Source organism: Epinephelus moara, chromosome 20 (assembly GCF_006386435.1).
Source record: "Epinephelus moara isolate mb chromosome 20, YSFRI_EMoa_1.0, whole genome shotgun sequence".
Taxonomy (NCBI): domain Eukaryota; kingdom Metazoa; phylum Chordata; class Actinopteri; order Perciformes; family Serranidae; genus Epinephelus; species Epinephelus moara.
Genome location: NC_065525.1, coordinates 15,957,021 through 15,977,895, shown reverse-complemented (window position 1 = coordinate 15,977,895; position 20,875 = coordinate 15,957,021). Strand labels below are relative to the sequence as shown.

General features: G+C 45.7%; 1 protein-coding gene across 4 annotated transcripts in view; it reads left to right on the top strand.

Annotated features, from left to right (window-relative positions):
• hipk2 (homeodomain interacting protein kinase 2) overlaps nucleotides 1-20,875 on the top strand; it is a 78,651-nt gene that overhangs the window by 37,945 nt on the left and 19,831 nt on the right. For all 4 annotated transcript variants that reach the window (XM_050072415.1, XM_050072413.1, XM_050072414.1 and 1 more), the window contains exons 3-5: nucleotides 17,243-17,366; nucleotides 18,065-18,184; nucleotides 19,923-20,009. In XM_050072415.1, coding sequence (XP_049928372.1) covers nucleotides 17,243-17,366; nucleotides 18,065-18,184; nucleotides 19,923-20,009 — 331 coding nt within the window. The remainder of the gene's footprint in view (nucleotides 1-17,242; nucleotides 17,367-18,064; nucleotides 18,185-19,922; nucleotides 20,010-20,875) is intronic.

Sequence of the window (20,875 nt, the reverse complement as noted above, 5' to 3'; positions counted from 1 at the left end):
CTGTGTCCATAGCTGAAATTACACCCACACACGCATTCCGCATCTCTCCTTCTCTTCCTCCCCTTAATAAATCTAGTTTTCTGTGTCAGCTCATCAGAGATGCGGTGTGTGTGTGTGCGCGCATTTGTGCGGACACGTGTGTGTTATTTGGGCTCTCTGAGCGCAGTGGAGGAGCGGCTCTGATGGGAGATGGGCTTTCTCTATTACAGATATGGAAATGGCCCGAGACGTATGCAGTTAGACTGATATACTGCGTGGCATTTACTGAAATGATGAAACAGAGCCTGGCCTTAACTATTCACAGACACACACACGCATCCACTAACACTAATACACACCCACATGTGCACTCACATTCAGAGACATGTAAATGTACTGCTGATTTGGGGTATTTTGCTGTGATTGTCAGGTGTGTGGATTCAGCTTTTCTGTCCAATTTTTTGGATTTCTGGAGCCGGTGAGAACCTCATGGACAGGAAGGACACATGCCGCTGAGGCTTCTTCATGAGTTTTTTTCTCCAAAATGCAGCTTTGCACATTCCTTGTGGTCAAAGCTGTGGGAAATGTGCCTTTTCGCCCTGTGCATCTGATTCTGAGAGTTGCTGTGGGAATGTTTTGGAATATCGAAGTATATTCTGATGCTGATATCCAATCAGGCCCGACTTACAGTATATATACACTTAACTCATTCTCATCTTTTATTGATAGTTTGGTAAGTGCTAGCACACACCAGAGTTGGGACCAAGTCACTGATTTGCAAGTCACAAGTCAAGTCCTTAGTCCTAAACTTTGAGTTTTTTTGAGTCCTGAACAGTTCATAATGCCCTCATCAGCGGATGTAATATCATTTTAACAACAGTGAAATAATATATTAAACGGATGATCATGAATGCTTTATAAAAGTTCATTGGAAGTTGTTGAGTCCCTGTAAGTTTTCAACTTGCACGTTTTGCATAATTTGTTTTTGTTGACCACTGAGTTGTTTTCTTTTAAACCAAACTGTGATAGCAAATTATCTTTGGTATCATTTCCTCAACCGGAGTTTAGTAATGTAAAGTTAGTTCTTCATGTTTCTCTCTTGCAACTTGACTGGATGCTGTTGGGTTGGTTTTAACAAAGTGGATCTGAAGATATCGGGTTCAAGTCCAGGTCAAGTTGCACATCTTTTTCGTCAAGTATTAAGTCATTGAATTTGTGACTCCAGTCTGACTCAAGTCCAAGTCATGTGACTCAAGTCCACACCTCTGGCACACACCGTCTTAATGTCACTGCTGAGCAGGTACAAAAAAAGAAAAAGAACTTGTTGAGAGAAGTGATGATTATCAGCATGTTCCTGTTTCTGCGGGCCCTCGCAACTTGTGTCATACCTTTATTTATTGCATTATGAGGTCAGTTTCACATATCGACTGCTTTTGCTGTTTGCTGGCAACGAGATAGCCTCGCAGTCGCAGATGAAGTTATTTGATTATGTAGTCTGTTTGCTGACATGCCTTTTTACCCCTGTCAACATGGCAGACCTTAAAAGAAACCGCTGCTGCGAGAGAATGAAACGATATTCAATAGCAGCCGAATCTGAAAGATCTCATTAACACTCTGGCAGCTCTCTGTCATCTTTATCCACTGTTGGTGTGGCCTCAGCCACTTCTGTCTAACCTCATCATGTAAACTGTGAATGAGCCGATGGGAGCGAGAGCGAGACGATTTCTCCTCCAGAACAATTTGAAACATGGATGCCGGGGTGAAAGAAAGATGATGTTCTGTTGTAGGATGTGTGTGAGATGGGGAGCAGAACGAGGGGAGGAGGAGGGGGGGGCGGTTATGGTGAAAGTCGAGCGCAGGGAGGCAGGGAACAGCCCAGCTCGGTGCCCAGCTGTGAAGCTGCCCCTGGGGCTTTGGGAGGCTGTGGAATGTGGCTGATGTGAGTCTGGGTTTGGGCTGGAGATAGCGAGGGCCCGGGGCATGCAGCTGTGAGCATTGATGTCTCTGAGAAGAGTGTGTGCACATCCATACCTGTGTGATAAAAGAAGGAGAGGAAAGACAATTTGTGGTCGCATTTATGTGTTGCTGGCCTCTGTGTGTTTACCAGCTCATGGGCACGTTTGTATACATGCAGCGTTGTTCGGAACCTTCCATTGGCCACAGCTGAGGCCCCGTCTCAGGGAAAGGAACGACATTCGGACTCATTTCCTGTTTGAGGGTTCAGGGCACGCTCTTTTGCCTCGCTCACCAGAGACGTCTGGAATGTGAGACAGAACCAGATTACAACAAGCTACCTCCCTCAAGGATTGGTCGGTTTGCCAGTCAGCTGAGAGCAGCTTTGTTCAGAGCGAGCCTGTCAGGCGGAGATGACAGCTCGCTTTTGTTCTGGAGATTTCCTGTCCTGTCCTGGGCAAAGGGTCGGTTAAAGTGCATTGAGGAGCCGTAGCACCACTCCCTTACCCCCCCCCCGCCCCCCTCCTCACTCCCTCCTCTTTTTTTCCCGCCACTTGAATCCCCACTGGTCATATTTCCCACCCACCGACCAATTATAGTGCCCTATGTGTCGGGGAGAAGTGATCTGATTGGCTGTGTCGGGGGTGTCTGGGAGGTCAGAGCTGTGTTCATTTCACACTGTGTCCTTTTGGACTCCCTCCAGCAGCACCCTCAGAGCGCTCGCACAGACAGCAGAGGAAGAAAAGTGGAGAGAGGGGAAGAAAAGGAGGAAAGAGGGGAGACAAATAGAGGAGAAAGAGAGAATTCCTCTGTACACCGCCTTCAGTGCGATATGATTTCTTGCCTGAGAAATCGTAAATGTGTCATGTTTAGAACTGGTTTAAAATTCACATTGACTGCAGCAGGCACCTCCAGTGCTGCTGCTCCAACAGTCTGTGCTCGCACTGTAAAACTGTCTGTTGCCTCCGACTCGACAACAAAAAGAAATGTTCAGAGCCAGAATGCCTTTGTTGTGTGTGTGTTCACTGAGAGGGGACGGTCTTCCCTCTGGGCAAGGTATAAGCTAAGACAGGAAAACACCTGGTTAAGGAAGGCAACCATCAGTTACAAAACTGTCACAGGACATACATATCTGCGTGGAATGTTTTTTTATCACATGCAAACCATGATGAAAGCATATTTGTCATCCGCTCCCTGGTATGTAGTAAAATATTCCTGCGTCCATGAAAGACCTGAACAATCTTGTCTGTCATTAGTCTCCCATGAGCAACGGTTTCCAGTCTCAGGTGGTGCTATGACTTCTTTTTACACTTTATCATTTAGCTTGTAAACATGACCTTTCCTCATGCCTGTATCTTTGTTTATAGATTTTTAACTTGAGGGCGTAAAAGAAACCAGAGGCTATCACGTGAAAGGGCACGTTCATTATGTCTCACGTGCAGTGTTTCTATTCATGTTTAATGGAAGTTAATAATCAGGTATCTTTATTATTAACAAGCCAAAGTTCATCTGACAACAAAAGCAATTTAAACACGTCCCCTTGGGAAACTGTGATGGGTATGTTTAACTATTTGATGGCATTTTATAAACTAAAATATAAGGTAATTAAAAAAAACAAAAAAAAACAACAACAATTAATTTAATGGAAATTACTAATGGAAAGAGTTAATTTTAGCTCTAATTCTTAGCATGCAGCAAAGACCCTGATTTGCATCGTCTTGGATAATAAAGGGGACCTATTATGCTCATTTTCAGGTTCATACTTGTATTTTGGGTTTCTTCAACAACATGTTTACACCCTTTGATGGTCAGAAAAGACTTTATTTTCCTCATACTGTCAGTGCAGGAACACCTGGAATGACGCTCTGTCTGAAATGCTCCATTTTAGGGCCTGTCTCTTTAAGCCTCCCACCTACAAAATGCACAGTCTGCTCTGATTGGTCGGCATTTCCAGGTCACTGCAGCCAGGGAATGACTGTAACAAAGTATAGTGGCACTTTCTAACATGATGTTAGCATTTAGCTTCATGTAGCAGTTTATGTATATAACACAGACTGTATAAAAATATGGACGTAGTCGCCGTGATGTCACCCATTGGTTTCTGAGGAGCTGGTTTGCAGCTCAAAGTAGTCGGCTCTGGTCGTCGCCATCTTGGCAGTGCCTGACTCCGCCCAATCAAAAATGGGCAAAGAGGCGGGCCAAATGATGCCTGGTTGCTTAAACACGCCCACCTCGCTCGAAGCTGCTAAGTTAGCTAAGGCTAACAAGCTACGCTACTTTGGCTAGCCCTGTGGTGTTGGCTGCTCCTGCTCATGCTCCCGCTTGGTGCCAGCTCCCTCACGAAACAAACTATCCAAAAGGTACAAACACGGCAGAGAGGTCAGGTTCAATGACTTGCAAATTAGCTGAGATGACGCCTAGCAGACAGCCAGAGGCTAGTTAGCCACCCGTGATGGCGCCATCTGTCACTCAAAGTGACCACGCCCCTAATTATGCGCAACTTTAAGTCTTAATAAAATGGAAACAGATGAGTTATTAAAAAAAATCACCCTGGTACAGTTGTCATGAAAGGGGAAATTAGCTGTAGAGACAGAAACCATTTTTTGTACCAGGCTGTAAATATGTTTATTTCTGCTGTAAAGTTGAGCATTTTAACATGGGGGTCTATGGGGATTGACTCGCTCTTGGAGCCTGCCTCAAGTGGCCATTCAACGAACTGCAGTTTTTGGCACTTCCACATTGGCTTCACTTGTCATCCCTGGAGGTTGCTGCTTGGTATATAAGCACTTGCAGAGGGATGTACAAAGTAGGTGACTATCTACTCGAACGTAGAAAAAAATGTTGGAAAGTCATTTACATCCTCATTTAAAGCTTTGAACTTCGAACATTGTTACATTATATATATATATAGATATATGAGATAAAATAGGGAAAAGCATAATAGGTCACCTTTAACCCTCACTGTCACTTCTCTTTACAATTGCACATTGATTTCCCTCTCTTGGTAAGTCCATCACAGTGATACAAGGCAAGGACTAATTAAGATAATAAATTCATGTCACTCCCTTCCTTCAATCAGACACAAACGCATCTCAGTCCCCCCCCCCGTGTGGACATGCTGGACATAGCAATGCGATAACCAGAATAAATGCTGCAATCTGACTTTTGCTCAAATTACTATTTAGATGGAATCAAAGCCGTCTGCTTTCTCCTTGAGTGAGGCCGCGGCAGCAGAAATAACAATGTCATTTTGTCCATAATAATTGAATCTTCAAGTATGGCTACATGAAAAGGATAATGCCATATTGATTGTTGCTGTACAGTAATTGTTTTCGCTCAATAGACGAGGTTTGGCATATTAAACGCCGAGCGTGCCTTTGCTGTTTGTCATGGTAGGCCGTATAGGGGATGGGAGAAAATTACAACTCTCTATATGACAGAGGGAAGGAAAAACAATACAGGGGTATTGTCATTGAGAGGTGATTAACTGTGACTATACTTACAAATGACTGCAGGGCACTGTTGCTTGGCCAAATTAATTACCTGTCATTGTGACTGATTGTTTTTGAAGACATCTCTTATTATTATTGCCTGCTCTGAGGAAGGAGTTCACTGCATTTCACCATGCACTGGGAACATAACACAAATAAAGGCTAAATTACATATCGTGTGCCTGATTCATGTGTGGCTGAGATGGAAATTTACTTTTAGTGTCAGCTTGTGCTGTTCTTAAAGGAGAAGTGTGTTGGATTTAGTGGCATCTAGCAGTGAGGATTGTAGACTGCAACCAGCTGAATCTTCTCCTGTTTGCAAAGCTTGAACTCCTGGTTAGGATTCCTTCAGTGTTCATTGTTCAGGAGGTTTATCCCAGGTGTCTTCCTCTCCAAAACAAACAGACCAGGTGATTAAAACTGTTCAAAACACTGAATAAAGCAGTTTCATGGAGCTGTTCGGCTTGTCACAGATGGGCTAGCCCAGCACCTGCTAATGTGTGCTCACCTTTTTACCTGATAATTTAAGATCCACACCTTCAGGAGGTTTTACCTGGAGTCAAATTATCTGCAGAGGCCTCTTCCTCGCCAAAACAAATAGCCCCAGCGATTTAAACCTGTTAAAAAACTAAAGCAGTGTCACGTTTTTCTGACACTGTTTGACTCGTCGTGGAGGGGCTGCCGATGCGAGAACAAAAAGGGCTCTATCTAGAGCCGGTTTGGTTTGTCTAGTCTGTGCCACTGTTGAAACATGGTGGTGCAACATGGTGGTCTCAGTGGAAGAGATCTTCCTCTCTATGTAGATATAAACAGCAGGTGTTTATACATTAAAGGAAACATGGTTATTACACTGTATTCCATTTCTGACAATCTTAAATCCTGCGTACTGGACCTTTAAAGGAGTGTGGCTTACATTAAACCAACATGAGAAACATCATCTGGCTCTTATTTTATGGAAACCATGCATATCCATGAATGCGTGTGAAAATTACCAGCAGTAGTTTCTCAGCCCAGGCCATGTGTATTAATGTGGCTGAAACTTTGAGAAAGAAAGCATAAACACAAAAGCACATGACATGTTTTTGTCTCTTCCACGACTGGTACCGACATGAGAAACAGAGGCTCTGCAGTCCAAAAAAAAAACACCCCACACACAACAACAATCCGTCTTCGTTTGTCTTAGCGAGACGACTGTCTTCTGATGAGGCTACAAGGGAATGGCCTATTCGTCCAAATTCCTCCCTAAAGCCGTAATAATCCTGCTGTTGTTTCTCTACGTGATGACATTTCTAATTCTTGTCAGGAAAGAATGCAGCGTGACAAACGGCGTTAAGAGTGTCTGAAGGCACAGCGGGCAGGCGGCATGCTGGGGCAGATAGAGGGACACGAGTCTGAGGAGGGAAGACTCGTGATCGGTGGAGGCTTCACCTTTCCCGAAGGACACTGTGGAGGGTGTGTGTGTGTTTCCTGTATGCTTATGTGATTACTGTCATGATGTTAATTGCAACAAAGGGACAGGGTTACGTGTTGCGTTGTATTAAGATCTGACCACATCTGGGTGACAGTCTGGATCAACCTGTCACTCTGTCCTATCCACTCTCTAATAAACCATGAGCCTGCTGCTCTCCAGGGACTCACTGAAACACACATATACACCACAAAGAGTAGCACTGTACAGACGGTGAGACACTGAGGCAGGCAGAGGAAGATAGAAAGAAGGCTGGGGATTCACATCCAGGAGGACTTTCCCTGTGTTAAATTTTAGAGAGAGATGGGGAGCTGCTCTATAGGACCTGTGTGAGGTTTAGTTACAGCTCTCTGCGGCCCCGTAGCTTGTCGTGAGGCAGCGCAGCCTTGGGCACCGGGAATTCATGTCACACACAGCAGAATTTGATTAGGCAGGAGATGGTATTACTGCCCGACTGGGTGGGAGGAAGGAAGACGGTAGTCAAACAAGGGATAGTGATAGAGAGAGGGAGGGAGGGGGGGGTGGGTGGAGGTAGAGAAATGCAGCGCATGTACTGTATGTCAGCGAATGCTAGGGTGGTGGTGTGGGGATGAGGTGGAGGGGAATTTTTCAGTCTGCCTCGCAAATGTCTCCCCCCCGTGTGCTCTTTCACTTGCCCCAGAAATAAGGAACTAGTCAACCAGAGCGGCATTTATGATTGAAACTGTGTATGTGTGTTTTGCGTGTGTGTATTGAATGGCAGGGAGACGTATGTCATTACAACGGTAGGCCGGCGCCCCCGTGGCTCCTGGCTATATGTTCTCAGGCGCCACATTTCAAATGGATTTTCAGCGTCTGTTGTTTTACCACATATCCAGTATGTACGCCAGCCAACCACATTGATTGTACCCCCTTCTTTCTTTCCCCTATATCACTTGATCTCTGTCTTAGTCACCCTAAATCAACAGAATGGGACGTATCACTGCAGAGCCTTTGCGATTTCTTGCTCTGGACTGTAGCGGACTAAAGCAACTGCTGGAGGAAACTCGACAATAAAACGACAATAATGCCCCATCAAGCAGACAGCAGAAAATACAGACGGACCCGCAAGAGAGGGAGGCAGACAGACAGTCCGTCAAGCAAGCAGATGAGATTGTGATTGGTTTGGCCTGCAGTTTACATAACTGTCATACCGGTCTTTCCAACTGAAAGGCTGTGATAGAATATTACGATATGATATACAGTCTATTTTGCAGTTTTGGCCGAGCTCTGGGCCGCCCTGCTGTGGCTTGCGCCGTGCCCGACGGATTGGAGCCGAGCGAAAAAGGTTTAAGTCTAGCTCACTGAATCCCTCGTGCACTCTAATTTGCTGAAGTGATCAAGGCTTTTGGTTTAAGCATCCCCTCCGCCACAAGCAGACACAATCTCATCTGCCTGACTGACCCGTCTCCGGAGCATGTCTCGCTGCCCGCTATGCTGCTTTGCTGTCTGTTTTGGTGAACGTCTCCGCCACAGTGACAGGCTTGCCAGCTGGTTAAGCTGGTTGACTGAGTGACTACGTGCTAGAATGTGTTATCGTCTGTCTGCATTTCTGTCTTTAGTTTAGCTTCACTCATTCCAAGCCAGCTCTCTGTGTGACCCACATATTTCCTCTGGGCTTGTTGACACTCAGGAGTTGAGACTAACAGAGAAAGAGGGTGCGATGGCATGATTCTGGCGGTCAGCAGTGGCAATTTAATACTTTCCCTCTTTTGTCTTGTGAAATGCACTTTTTTCACCATGATGTGAAATCAATTCACCATTTTCAAGTTGTTATTTAGAGATTCCTCTTAAGTCTGTATTTACATGGAGCAGAGCTGGACATGCTTGAGGGCTGGGTCAGTGTCTGGCCAGTGGCTGGTAGACTGGCCTAATACTGTCTGATTGTCAGTCTACTGCCCTAATAAGGCTGAGGAGACGTGAGGATCCCTCTTTCCATCCCCTGCATCATCTCTCCAGGCATCACTGTATGACAGATACCCATCATTGCAAATCCTTCCCTGCACTCTTTCCTTTGACAAGAGAAGCAGAAGGGACAGAATATGTGTGTGTGTGTGTAGGTGGGTGTTGATCAAGATGGCATCTTCCACTCTTGTGCCTCACCTTCTCCATCTTTTCCTACCTCATCTCCACTTCTGTTGTCTTTCCCTTCACCTCCAGCCCAGTTGAAAGAGGTCTGTCCCTTTGACCCCTGCACCAGCCGATGGGGATTGGGGATACAGAGGGTACTGCAGGGAGCTGAGGGCAGCCTGCTGGTTGTAGGTGGAAATGAGAAGTATAACTTATAGGATCAGCTGCATGCTGGAGGAGAATAATAACCACAGGAAAGAGGTGATTACCAACAGGGAGCGTTAAAGTGCTGCATGGAAGTCTAAACGAACAACTGAGCTGCGCTGTATCTGCGCTCATTGTTAGGTTTTTGTAGTTGTTAGCGTTGCTAATGGAAGGTGGGTACTACAGTGCTTCTCCAAGGGAGGACAAAGGCTCCATGGCTGCAAATGTATCGCCGGGCTAATAAAATATGTGTTTGATGTTCCATGTTACCTAACAGTAAATCTGATATGTTATCTAACACTGCTATGAACACAGCCCCATTTGAAAAACAGCTTGTCTGTAATGACATAGGGTGATGCCATGTGAGGGAATGTGGCATATCCCGTGTGCTAATATTGACTGTGCCGCGCTGCGATGACAGGGCCCCCATGTGCCATGTGTGCCACGGTGACAGGGGTGGCCCTGTGCCCGCTGAATATTTCATTAAATAAAATGCCTCAAAGAGGAGGGAGGAGTTAAACGTGAGATGGAACAGGGGCAACCTTTGAGCGTGCAAATGCTATCTGTGTTAGCTCTCAGTTACAGTTTACTCCCTGTGAGGCTGCTGAGCTGAACTGTACTTCAGGTTGTGTTGAATCAGCACGAGCACGCACGCAGCTGTCACCCATATTTTACATTAGCTCGCTGTGATGCATTTGAGTCGCTGCAATCACAAGTTCTGTTGAAGTTGAGTCGCTAATGTGTGCCTGCAACTTCCCCTGTTTGCTTTTTCATCATCATTCAGTTCCAGTGACCAATTCTTCAGATGCTGACCCCTCCATTTGTATGAAACATCCTTTCTCTTTCTTCCCATCCATATGCTTCCATGTACCTTGTTGTTATGCATTGCTGGAGTCACAGGGAATGCTAATACTTTAACAGGTAAAACAGTGACAGCCTCGTCAGCGCTTTCGCTCTGCGTTTTTCTCTTAGAGCAAGAGGAAAAAAAAGAGAGTGGGAGGCCTGTTTTCAGGACCTTGAACACCAGGAATGTCGCCCCTGCTAAGGGAGTGAGACAACATTTCTCAAGGACTCTGTGAAAAAGTTTACCTTGTCCAGATATCCCCCTCCCCCCTTTCCACCCCCTGAACCACCTGGAACAGCCAGTCTCTAAATTTAAATGCAATCTACACTCTCTGCCTACATAAATGTGCATTTACATGAGTGCGGCTATGCCTGGCTTGTACGCCGTGCGGCAATTTCTGATGTGATGAGAGCAGGTGGAGCGGCTGGAGAGGTATAGTGTATATGCATGTGGGTGTGTGTGAGTGTGTGAGTCTTGGATTGGGGCGGGCTCCTGCGAGCCACAGGTGCACAGTAGGGGATGTAGCTCTGCACATTGATTTCACAGCCAGCGACCACCATGCAATATATCTAGAAAAGTGTTTCTCTATGGTGCGTCTTCAAAGAGGCTGTGGAGGAACTTTTGAGGGCATGAATATGTAGATGAGCACCCCAGGGGAGGAAGGGAGTCATTCACAGCATCCAACCCGAGCCTTTTACATTAGGCAAGGGCAAAGTGTGGATGGAGAGAGGGGAAGAGGCAAAGAGAAGGGAGGAAAGGGAAAGAAGAGAAGGGGATAGAGGGGAGAAAAGTTAATGGCATGCTCTTTTCTCATGAAGTGCTTTTTCCTTTTAGCACTGTACCGCTATCTCTCTCCCTAACCGACACTGTGTCATAACAGTGCTCTCAGCGTACCCAGTATAAGGTCTTATTTACCTCCAGTATATGTGCTGTTCTTTACATAGAGCTGCCTGGCTATTGAATAAAACATAATTGCATAAATGCTAGTGATGAAGTCTTAGAAACAGAAAGGAAAGAGATCAAACCCATTACCATACACTGGCTGACCCCTGAGTGTGTGTGTGTGTGTGTGTGTGTTGTGCATTTCTATGTGTGTAAATGCTGCGGGGTTCCAGGGATCCATCAGTCTTCCGTCTGGAGCCAAGCTAAGGGAAGGTCAGCCTGATGGATACATCCTGACATGCACACAGCCTGTGATGTCAGCTGTGTGTGTGTCTGTGCGAGCGTGCCTGCGTGTGTGTCTATGTGTGTGTGTGGGCTGGCAGGCCAGCCAAGCGCAGGCACGGTTCAACAGAGCAGAGGGCGGACANGGTGAGGTGTAGGGGTTGGCCGCACTGGCAGAGGGGGTGGGTGGCGGGGCTGAGGTGTAGGGGTGGGCTGGGGTGGCAGAAGAAAGGCTCCATTCATGAGTCGTGCCATCTCTGGCTCCCAAGGGGACTGGGGCTCATCAATGACCAGGCCAGCTGGGAGGATGTCAGCATGCAGACTCTCTCCCTCTCTCTCCCTCTCTCTCTTTCTCTCTCTCCATCTCACCCTCCCTCTTTCTTTTGTCAAGGGCCAGTGCTGTCAGAGCCACTAGCCCGAACACTGAGGCCTCTCATGCAGTTGGGTCCCCACTGAGACCCAGAGAAAGCCTCTGGCTGGCCGGTGGTTTGCACACCGTCTGCACTGTATTTGACATCTATGGTCTGCAGCGAGGAGCTCACCACCACCCTCCGAGAGGCACTGTCTGTGGTAGCCATGCCAACTGGAGATGAGCTAGGTGGGGTGCAGCTTAAAGGGTGATAAATTGGCAGTGTCAGCTAAATGTAGCACGCTCAGATGGTGTATCCAAGCACCTCCATTCGAAAGATTACCAGGTGGCAAGAGTGGATCCCCTGATTTTCCTGGGTGACTGCTGGATGGATTGCCATGAGATTTGGCACAGACATTCATGCCCACCTCAGGATGAACTGTAGTAACTTCAATGTTTATCTCACTTTACCGGTCAAAGTTTTAATCAGTTATTTTGGACCAAAGCCTTCAAAATAAAATTAACCTAGAAAAACGCTGTGCATAAGTACAGCCTCACAGAGCCACTCGCATGGCTATATTCAATTCAATTTACTTGCTACATGAAATCATAAATATGATTTCGGTGAAATGAATAGTTGTCAGCTCCCTTAATATAGTAGCAATAAATAAATGTCAGCATTAGAATAAGGCATGGTCATCATTCAGTATCCTTGTGGCTTGAGGGTAGAAGCTCCTCCTGAGCCTCTCAGTGCTGGCCTGGTGTAACCCGTACCTTCTTCCCTGACCTCAGCAGGGTGAAAAGGCAGTTATCCGGGTGGCTGGGATCTTTTATGATTCTCCTGGCCTTGTTTTTGCAGCATCTGGTGTAAACATCCTCTATGCAGGGTAGAGCTGTGCTTATGCTGTGTTCAGCTGTATATATCTATAGATCTGGGATATTCAACTTGCTTTGACCGAGGGCCTCTTTTGCAAAATGACAAGAGGCCAGGGGCCAGTTAATAAACGAACATAACAGTATAATTTAACAGTACATGTAATGAAAACTTGGCTGTTCTCACTCATGTTTGACAAGAGGTAAATCCAGTCGCAGCAGCCCGGCACAGGGCAGGTGTATGAAGGGGGGTTTCTAGGATTTGAGGACATTAGGGGCTTTGCCCGGACCTCTGTTGGGCGTTCAGGGGATCGTCCCCTGTCACTTTTCTGATAAACAAGCTCTGTTGTGATTCATATGCACGCAAGCACCTTATTTACATCCAAAGTGCAAGTTTACATTTTATTTTATTGACGTTGTGAATTACATAAGGGTTGTTTGGGTCACCCGGGTCGCGGGCCAGATTTGGCCTGTGGGCTGTACGTTGATAATCACTGCTGTAGTCTGGTTTGGTCTTTGACCCAGAAAAAGCTACTGACAGACAAAACAGTAATTTCCTATAGGTTTAGAGTAACACATTATTCTTAGGGTGTCCTTTTTTTTGGAGCGCTTTCGTTAAGTCTCGAAATACCCCAGAATTCTGTTTGTGACCACCGAACACCTGGCTGGCTGCTTGTGTTGCTGTTTTTACTCTCAACAGAGATTAACTATGGCATCCTATTTAGCATCAAATACTGAAATGGTCCTATCTGCATAAATTGTCAATCTCATGTGCGCTGCTACTTTGGAAAGGAAAGGGGGACAGGAAAGGAGCAAGGTTTGTGAGCTGCGCAGATGTGTGTGCTGTTTATCACTGCCAGTGAAAGGCCTGCATCAGCAGCAGCTGCGGGGCGCTTTGCATGCAATGGCAGCGGTGCGTTGGTAGGGGCAGATTTGCATTTGTGGTTTCATATCATGAGCAACGATGTTACTCCCTCTCTCTTCCTTCCTCCCTTCATTTGCTCTCGCTCTCTCTTTCTCTCTCTCTCTGTCTTTCGCTGAACGGGAGGAGCTCTGTGTATGAGAGGCAGAGGAGCCATGAGAACAGCCTAAGTAGAGCACTGGAGCATAACCCAGGAAGGTTCAGGCTGAAACGGATCCAAGCATAACATCAACACTAGCAAATCTCTCCATCACACACAGGGGCAAAGTCCATGTGGTCATGGCACACAGCTATATACACATGCATAGGGACATTGTAAAGCTAAAGACCTCGCACTAATTCTGCTCTAATGAAAGCACATTTTGTTCAAATTGCCTGTTATGAAAGCCACCTTTCTTCCACATCAAATGCGGCTCTGGGTCAGTTTGTGCCTGTTTGCGAGCGCGTATGAATTACATACCATGATGGCGACTGCTGTTTGAAGTGACTTGGTTCAGTGTCTTGGTAAAATAAAGAGGGAAAGTTGAAGGTCCTGTGGTCTGCATGTGTCCACTGGAGTCACAGTGATGTGGAGGACCATCTGATGAAAGGGTTTCCTGTGGCTTTCATCTCCACAATGCGTTCTGATGGGGAGAATTTCCTTGCAGCTGAGCAGAAAAAAAACAGCCTCATGTTGTGAGAACAGTCTCGGCTTTTTTGCAGCTCGCGATGGCTCATACATATTTTGGGGTTTCTCAAAGTCAAATGAGATTTTTGGAGAACTCGTACAAATAAGGGGGTATATGTGTAGTGTTTTTGTCGAGGAAGGAATCCTATTTAGATGACAAATGCACCGCAGAACGTCTGGGTTGCTGCACTGTATTGTTTTCATTATACCCAAAAAAGTATTGCAGAGGTAGAAAACACAATATATGCGATGATGATGGAGCGCTGCCTGTTTCTATTATCAACTTCTGCACAGACAGAGTGATGAGCAAAGAAAGTGCAAACAATGATATTTGAATACATAAACAGAATGTAAAGTTTGGTGTTGCTCTGTGTATGTCAAGGAGATTTTGTCATTAAAGTGTTTATTTGACTTTAGCTTCTGAAGACTTTAAATTGACCTAGACTCCAAAGCAATGTAACAAGATGGTTAAGTGTGTTTGTGAACATGTGGTTTTGGATTCCTCAAGTTTGATTAAGCGCATCTCCTGCTGAAGATAAAAGGGACACACAACCTTCCTCATAGTGTGTTTTGAATGTTAACACTTAATTTCCTGCATTCTGTTCTGCATCACTTTACGCTGGAAATGTCACCAAAATAAAAGGCCTCTGCTACTTCACATGCACATGTTGTTTCCCCATCAATTCTACACCTATGCTTAAAACTTGGGCTGCGTATACAGACTACCACTGCCGGTGTGTATGGAGAGGTATTTTCTCTCACATAGGTGCAGACATACGTGCTAGTTGGCAATTGGCTGTAGTCTTTACGATGTGTTCAAGTGCAGCTTTTTGACTGTCTCCATCACCACTAGTTCTTCGATGTCTGGGTCTTTATGTCCACAGTGAAACTCCAGCTATTCTAACAGGCTGTTAGAAGAAGATCATGCTGACCCCTGTCCTGGTGTCCATCTCTTCTCTTTCCTACCCTCAGCAGACCTCGCTTTTTCCCTCCGCTATCGCCTCCTAGCAGGCTCCTTTATGCCTCTTTGGCAGCCTCTTGATAGACGTCTCGGCTCATTGTGTGTGAAGGTGTCTTTGTATTGGTGTGTAATGGTGCCCTAAGATACTGTTGCCAGAGTGTTGTCTTGGTGTCTGTTCCTCTGCTGCCCTCGAGACCCCAATAACCACCTTCTGTGACAGCAGCTCTTCACCGCTCCCCCTCATTTGCTTTATGTGTGCCTCTGCCTCTCTTGAACTCTCTGCCTCTCGTTCTGCTTTTCGCCGCTCTGACGCAGTATCTCATCGTCTATCCTCGTGGCGTCCTCTGCCTTTCTATATTAGACAAAATCTCAGTATACAATGAATCGCCTGTGCCCTTTTTTCATTTTGCTGTTTTTGTCAGCGAGCAGTGAATAGAGGGCAGGGAGCTACAGTTGGAAATTAGCCTTTAAGTATGTGAGGTATGTTCATTCATTCTCCTCCAACTCCCCCCCAGCTGCCCTCGGACCGTTCACCCATCAACCCCCCTACAGGCATATAAAGTCCTATAGCGTCCCCCCATGCTGTTTTCCACATTCTCTGTTTCCCTGGTACCTACAGTTCCAGCGGGACCGAGGCCAGGCCCCCTCGATTCTCTCTCTGCGACCGAAACCCTGCCAGAGCCCGCCTAGGCTTAGGGGGGAGCGCTAGCCTAGTTACCATGGTCACGGCAATCAGCATTGTGAACTCGGGCCATGAATGAGAAACTTTCCAAGATCGGCCTCAAGATCCTGTGATCTGTCAGTCATGCTGTTAATATGTTATTAATAGATAGAGACGTGTTTCAGTTCCAGTAGTTGAGTCTAGATTGGAGTCACTGATAAGATGAGAGCTGTGGTTTTTTAGTTTTTTAGTGCTGAGCATAGATGTAGATTTTGGGGAGGATGGAGGGGACATGTCCTCCTCAGTATTTAGAACGTGTATTATTATGACAAAATTAAAGGCAGAAAAACTCACCTGAATGCAGGATATTAAGTGTTTGATGCTTAAATTTTCTGGCAGAGGACCCCTAAACCTCCTGTTTCATACATGGCGCCCCCGTGTTGAAGCATAACCTACCTATAGGTAGCATGTTAGACCACAAACATGCCGCATATGTTGATGACAGGCACAAAACCTCTTGAGAGTGCCTCGGATTGTTAGAGAGCAGAGTCACTGTGTTCTCGGTTTATTTTAAGCCCCATCAGAGACGTGAGCTCACAAGAAGTGTATTAGTCTTTCTGACAGGAAATAAAACATGTTGAATGAAAGTTGGCAATTATTTCAGACTGCAGTGCTGCTCAAATAACCGAAGCAATATTTCTTCTTTTTTTATCAAATCATAGATATTTATCTCTTCTACCACTGAAATGGTTTCTCTGTGTATCGCTGTGTGCGCATGACTGGGAAAAGCCAGTGTCTGGGAACTAAGCACTGGCATTATTAACTGAAATGCAGCCTACTAAAAGCCCGGATGAAGCTCATTGCATGCTCTACAGAATATTTATGTTGGTTTTATTTTTATGGCGTAATTGCTTCCACATTTCTTTGTGGCTGTGGACTGTGATACTCAGTAAACATACCCCTCTACCTCTACACAGCCCCTATGTCTGAGTACCAGAGAGGGGTCCTCGGTGATTGGGGCTCCTGCACACATATCAATCAGGTATTTGCAAGGTGGCACCTTGGAAACTGCCTGAACAAGTGATAGGAAAAAGGAGCACCTTACCGACTTTAATTTTAGTGGAGAATAAATGAGAAGCTTTTTCAAGGCTACGTTGAGGGATCAATGTTAAGATATAAAAGCCTTCAGACACTGAAAATTAATTGTCTGTCTCGACTGTCTGTAGGAAAGCGTTTGTGTTCAGGGTGCAAAACAAAGCGTGCACTTCTGTGTGTACGCTGTCTAATTAGATCGCATTGGCTTTAGGAATGTAGCAAAATATTTGTGGACAGTCTCCAGCTCACTCCTACGTATGCAGCGTAGATTATTTCCTCTTCTGACCTGTGCGTACTACACCGGGCTGCTCTCCATGAGCTCATAGCAAGTGTGAAAAGAAACTCCTCACCATGCCTTTGCAGATATGACTTTATGAAAATGAAAATGGCATGGCACAGTTATAGTATGTCTCACTTTTTTTCCGAGTCTTTGTCAGTCACAGCAGAATCCTGTTACAGCACCCGCTCTGCTCTGTATAGTTTTATACATTTATGTCTGACTGTGTGTGTTCTCTATCCGCAGGGCTCCGGAGATCATCCTGGGCCTGCCGTTCTGTGAGGCCATAGACATGTGGTCCTTGGGCTGTGTGATAGCCGAGCTCTTCCTGGGATGGCCCCTCTACCCCGGAGCCTCAGAGTACGATCAGGTAACAAATAATGGCTGCACGGACCTTCAAACTGCATCCTGACCTCTTAGCGGCTCGTGATTGTGTGCGGTCGGTTGCTAGCATACCCATGGATCTGAATTTCATGTGCAGTTACGCTCATGCATTTGTGTGTGTTCTCTCTCCGCGAGTGTGCGCTCGTGAGTGTGTTTGGGAGGGTGGGATGCTTCTCCAATCCCCCTGACAGCCCCTGATGATTCTTGCGCAGCCTCCCTGTTTATCTGAACAGATGCCACAGAGCCACTTGTCCAATTAGCGCAGCCCCTGTGCTCCAGAGCAAGACATTGCCGCGTTCCCCCTTCTCTATCAGTCAGACGAGGCTCAGTGGGAAAACCTTGAGCAAGTTGTGCTCCATCACTGAACAAGCTCGCCTGATTTTTCACAAGCCCGAAAAAACTTAGCAAAGTGTCTCATTTACAAGTCTCAAATCAATCTTAGACTCTTGAGCTGAGGTCGTGTTCGGGCCCCTATGCATATTGCAGCCAGATAAGTCTGGAGTAGTTAATGTCAGCCCAGATTTTCATACTGCCAAAAAGAACATCAATCCTAAAGTTTTGCCCTTTTTTTTTTTTTTCATCAGAGCGATTCGCCATGCTCCCCAATTCAGTGCAACTTATGATTCAGTCATGCATATGATGTAAAAAGTCTTAAATGCAAATTTTTCATCATCTTCCTTGCAGATCCGGTACATCTCACAGACACAAGGTCTGCCTGCAGAGTATCTGTTGAGTGCGGGGACAAAGACCACCAGGTTCTTCAACAGAGACCCCGACTCCACCTATCCTCTCTGGAGACTTAAGGTACAGCAGGAATGACGCAGATGCATGCACACAAACACACACAATTCCTTTCAATAGCTATTGAAAGGAAACAACAAGATCTGGGGGGTAATGAGAGCAGAATAGATCTGTTTGAGAGGAATTTGCAAATGGGCAGCTCACAGGGTGTCTGCTCCAACTTCTCCCACTGTCTCTCCATGTAGGGAAGTCCCTTAGTTCTTTTTCTTCCCTCATTAACTTAAGTTGAGCTTTACTCATTGAGTTCTTGATTGTATCAAACTGCAAATACAGCTCTGCAGGGTACAGCAATATTTTCGCCATGTCTGCCTCACCTGTGCCTACGATTGACCTTTTTTAAAAGAGCTGAGTGCATTTTATAATTAAACCCTTTGCCCACTTGACAAAAAAACCACTAACACCCACTAACATTTGGCCTTTGTATGTAATAGAAAAGGTTACAATCGACATTAGCTTCTGGGACGAATGCAGAAGTCACGGGTGTTTATCGGCTCCGGCTTCAATCAGCTCCGATTGGCAGTGATGGGAATTTGACATCTGGGTAGACACTCTGACTTTAGCCCCTTTTCCAGCGTGATACAATGACGAGCATCACAGAATACTGTTTGTCTCCATCCACTCCAACGTTGGTCACCAAGTTTGAGAGAGATGAAATAAGTAAGAGATATAAAAGAAAAGTAACCACAGTAACATTTTCGCTGGCCTCCATGCTGCTTTCTACTGTTAACTAACTTGTCTTCCAGCCTGTCTGTGGTGTACTGTGTGTATTTGTCGGCTCTGGTCTACTGGCAATGAGAAAGTAGTCTATTGCTTAATTTAAACAGGTTTTCCCGTGTTTAATAAACCTGCATACATGTGCTAATTTTGGGTATAACAGTATGAATCTCAGTAACATGCCACACTGACAACGATGATGATAACTGGCTTTTAAATGAAGACATATAGCAACATAGCATAACGTTCATGCTCTCAAGGCAGCTGCCCATGGGCTTTGAGCAGTTGTCAGGTAAAAGTTGCACAACTTTTTCACATTTCTCAGCCCTCTCTGAAAAACCGTATGACCCACAGGCCTTTTTAAAAACACACTTGTTAAAGAAGGGGGTTTCTGAGGTCCTGCAGATAAGAGTTGACAGCAGCATTGTAGACACAGATAGATTATTAGCTTGCACTTGACACCACCGCTGTAACTTCTCATGAGTGTCTTTGGTATGTGGAAAATCAAACGTCAAGACATCCTGACCACTTTTTTTTTTCCACTCTGTGATAGCTCAGCTTTAATTTGACCTTGCCATGTGTTTCCACGTAACAGCAGCTGCATCGCTTTGCTGACTGTAATTAAAAAATATCATGTGTTCAGTCAGGAGGTTTCTATAGTCAACACAGATTAGTTTTGTGTACATTTTATTAAATCCTCTGAAAAAGAATGATCACATGTGTTTATGCTTGTCTGCGCATTTTCATACACTTTGTGTAAACTTGTGTAAAACATGTGTACGCAGTGCAGTTCCTATTCTGCATATCGTCCCGGTGATATAGTGTGTGCCTCCACATGAAGTCTTCCCAGTCTTGCCTGGCTGTTAGATGAGTGTTTGTGTGCTACCCCAGGGTTGCTCAGAGGGCAAGCCGAGTCCTGCTGCACATCAACAACAAGAGGCTGTAATGAGCCAAATGTAAATAGTGCGTTTCCAGAGGGGAAGTGTGATGGGATTTGAGAGGAACATCTGCTTCTTGTCTCCCGCAGACTCCAGAGGACCACGAGGGTGAAACGGGGATCAAGTCCAAGGAGGCTCGCAAGTACATCTTCAACTGCTTGGATGATATGGCGCAGGTATGTTGTTTCGGTAACACAAAGCATGACTCTTCACCCGCGGATCGTACAATAGGTGCATTGTCTTTTGCTTGATTCACATGCGCCTGTCTTGCATTTGAAGCTTCCACTGATGGGTCCACTGAGGTCCTGGCCAAGTTTGATCCATCACATCCCCGAGAATTATCTATCAAATATTTGAAACCCCTTTAAAATATTTATCCTGCCAAGGCCTGATCTCCAGATGCGGTGTGTGTAGCTCTGCTTCTATATAGAGTTTTACAGAGTGAAATGAAAGCAGCTGTTCACTGAACCCCCTCCTCAACTCTGCCTCTGCTCTTCATTTCGCTTAACCGCTATCTAATAAGTTACAGGCCGACATTTGAGCCGAACATGTGGTGAGGCTGGTTAACGTGTTTGATATGTACAGTTTGCTTTCTTATTTAAGCCAGAGTGAATGTTGTGGCTATGTCTTCACTTTGCATGTCTATAGAACATGTAAGCATGTCGAGGGCAATGGTACAAAATGTTTTACTTTCTCCGCTCCCTCTTTCTCAACACACACACGAACACGTTCCAGAAGGTCCCCGCTGGTGTTTCAGAGCAGCTCAGTGGGACCCGCACCATATTGTGTCTGCGTGGCTCAGCTGGTTAGCCCTTCTCTCCTGCAGCCCTGCACGTCACCTGCAGGAATCAGCTTGTTTAGAAGATCTTACGTAACCCCAGGAAGTGACTTATAAAGCAGACTTCTATATGGAAAAGCACTGCTACTGAACACCTAACGCTTTCCTCTATGACTCAGAGTGAATTCATCTCATGGTGGGAAAGTTCACATGCAGCCATGACATTTTGATGGGACGTGCCTGACAGGGAGATGATAGTGAGTG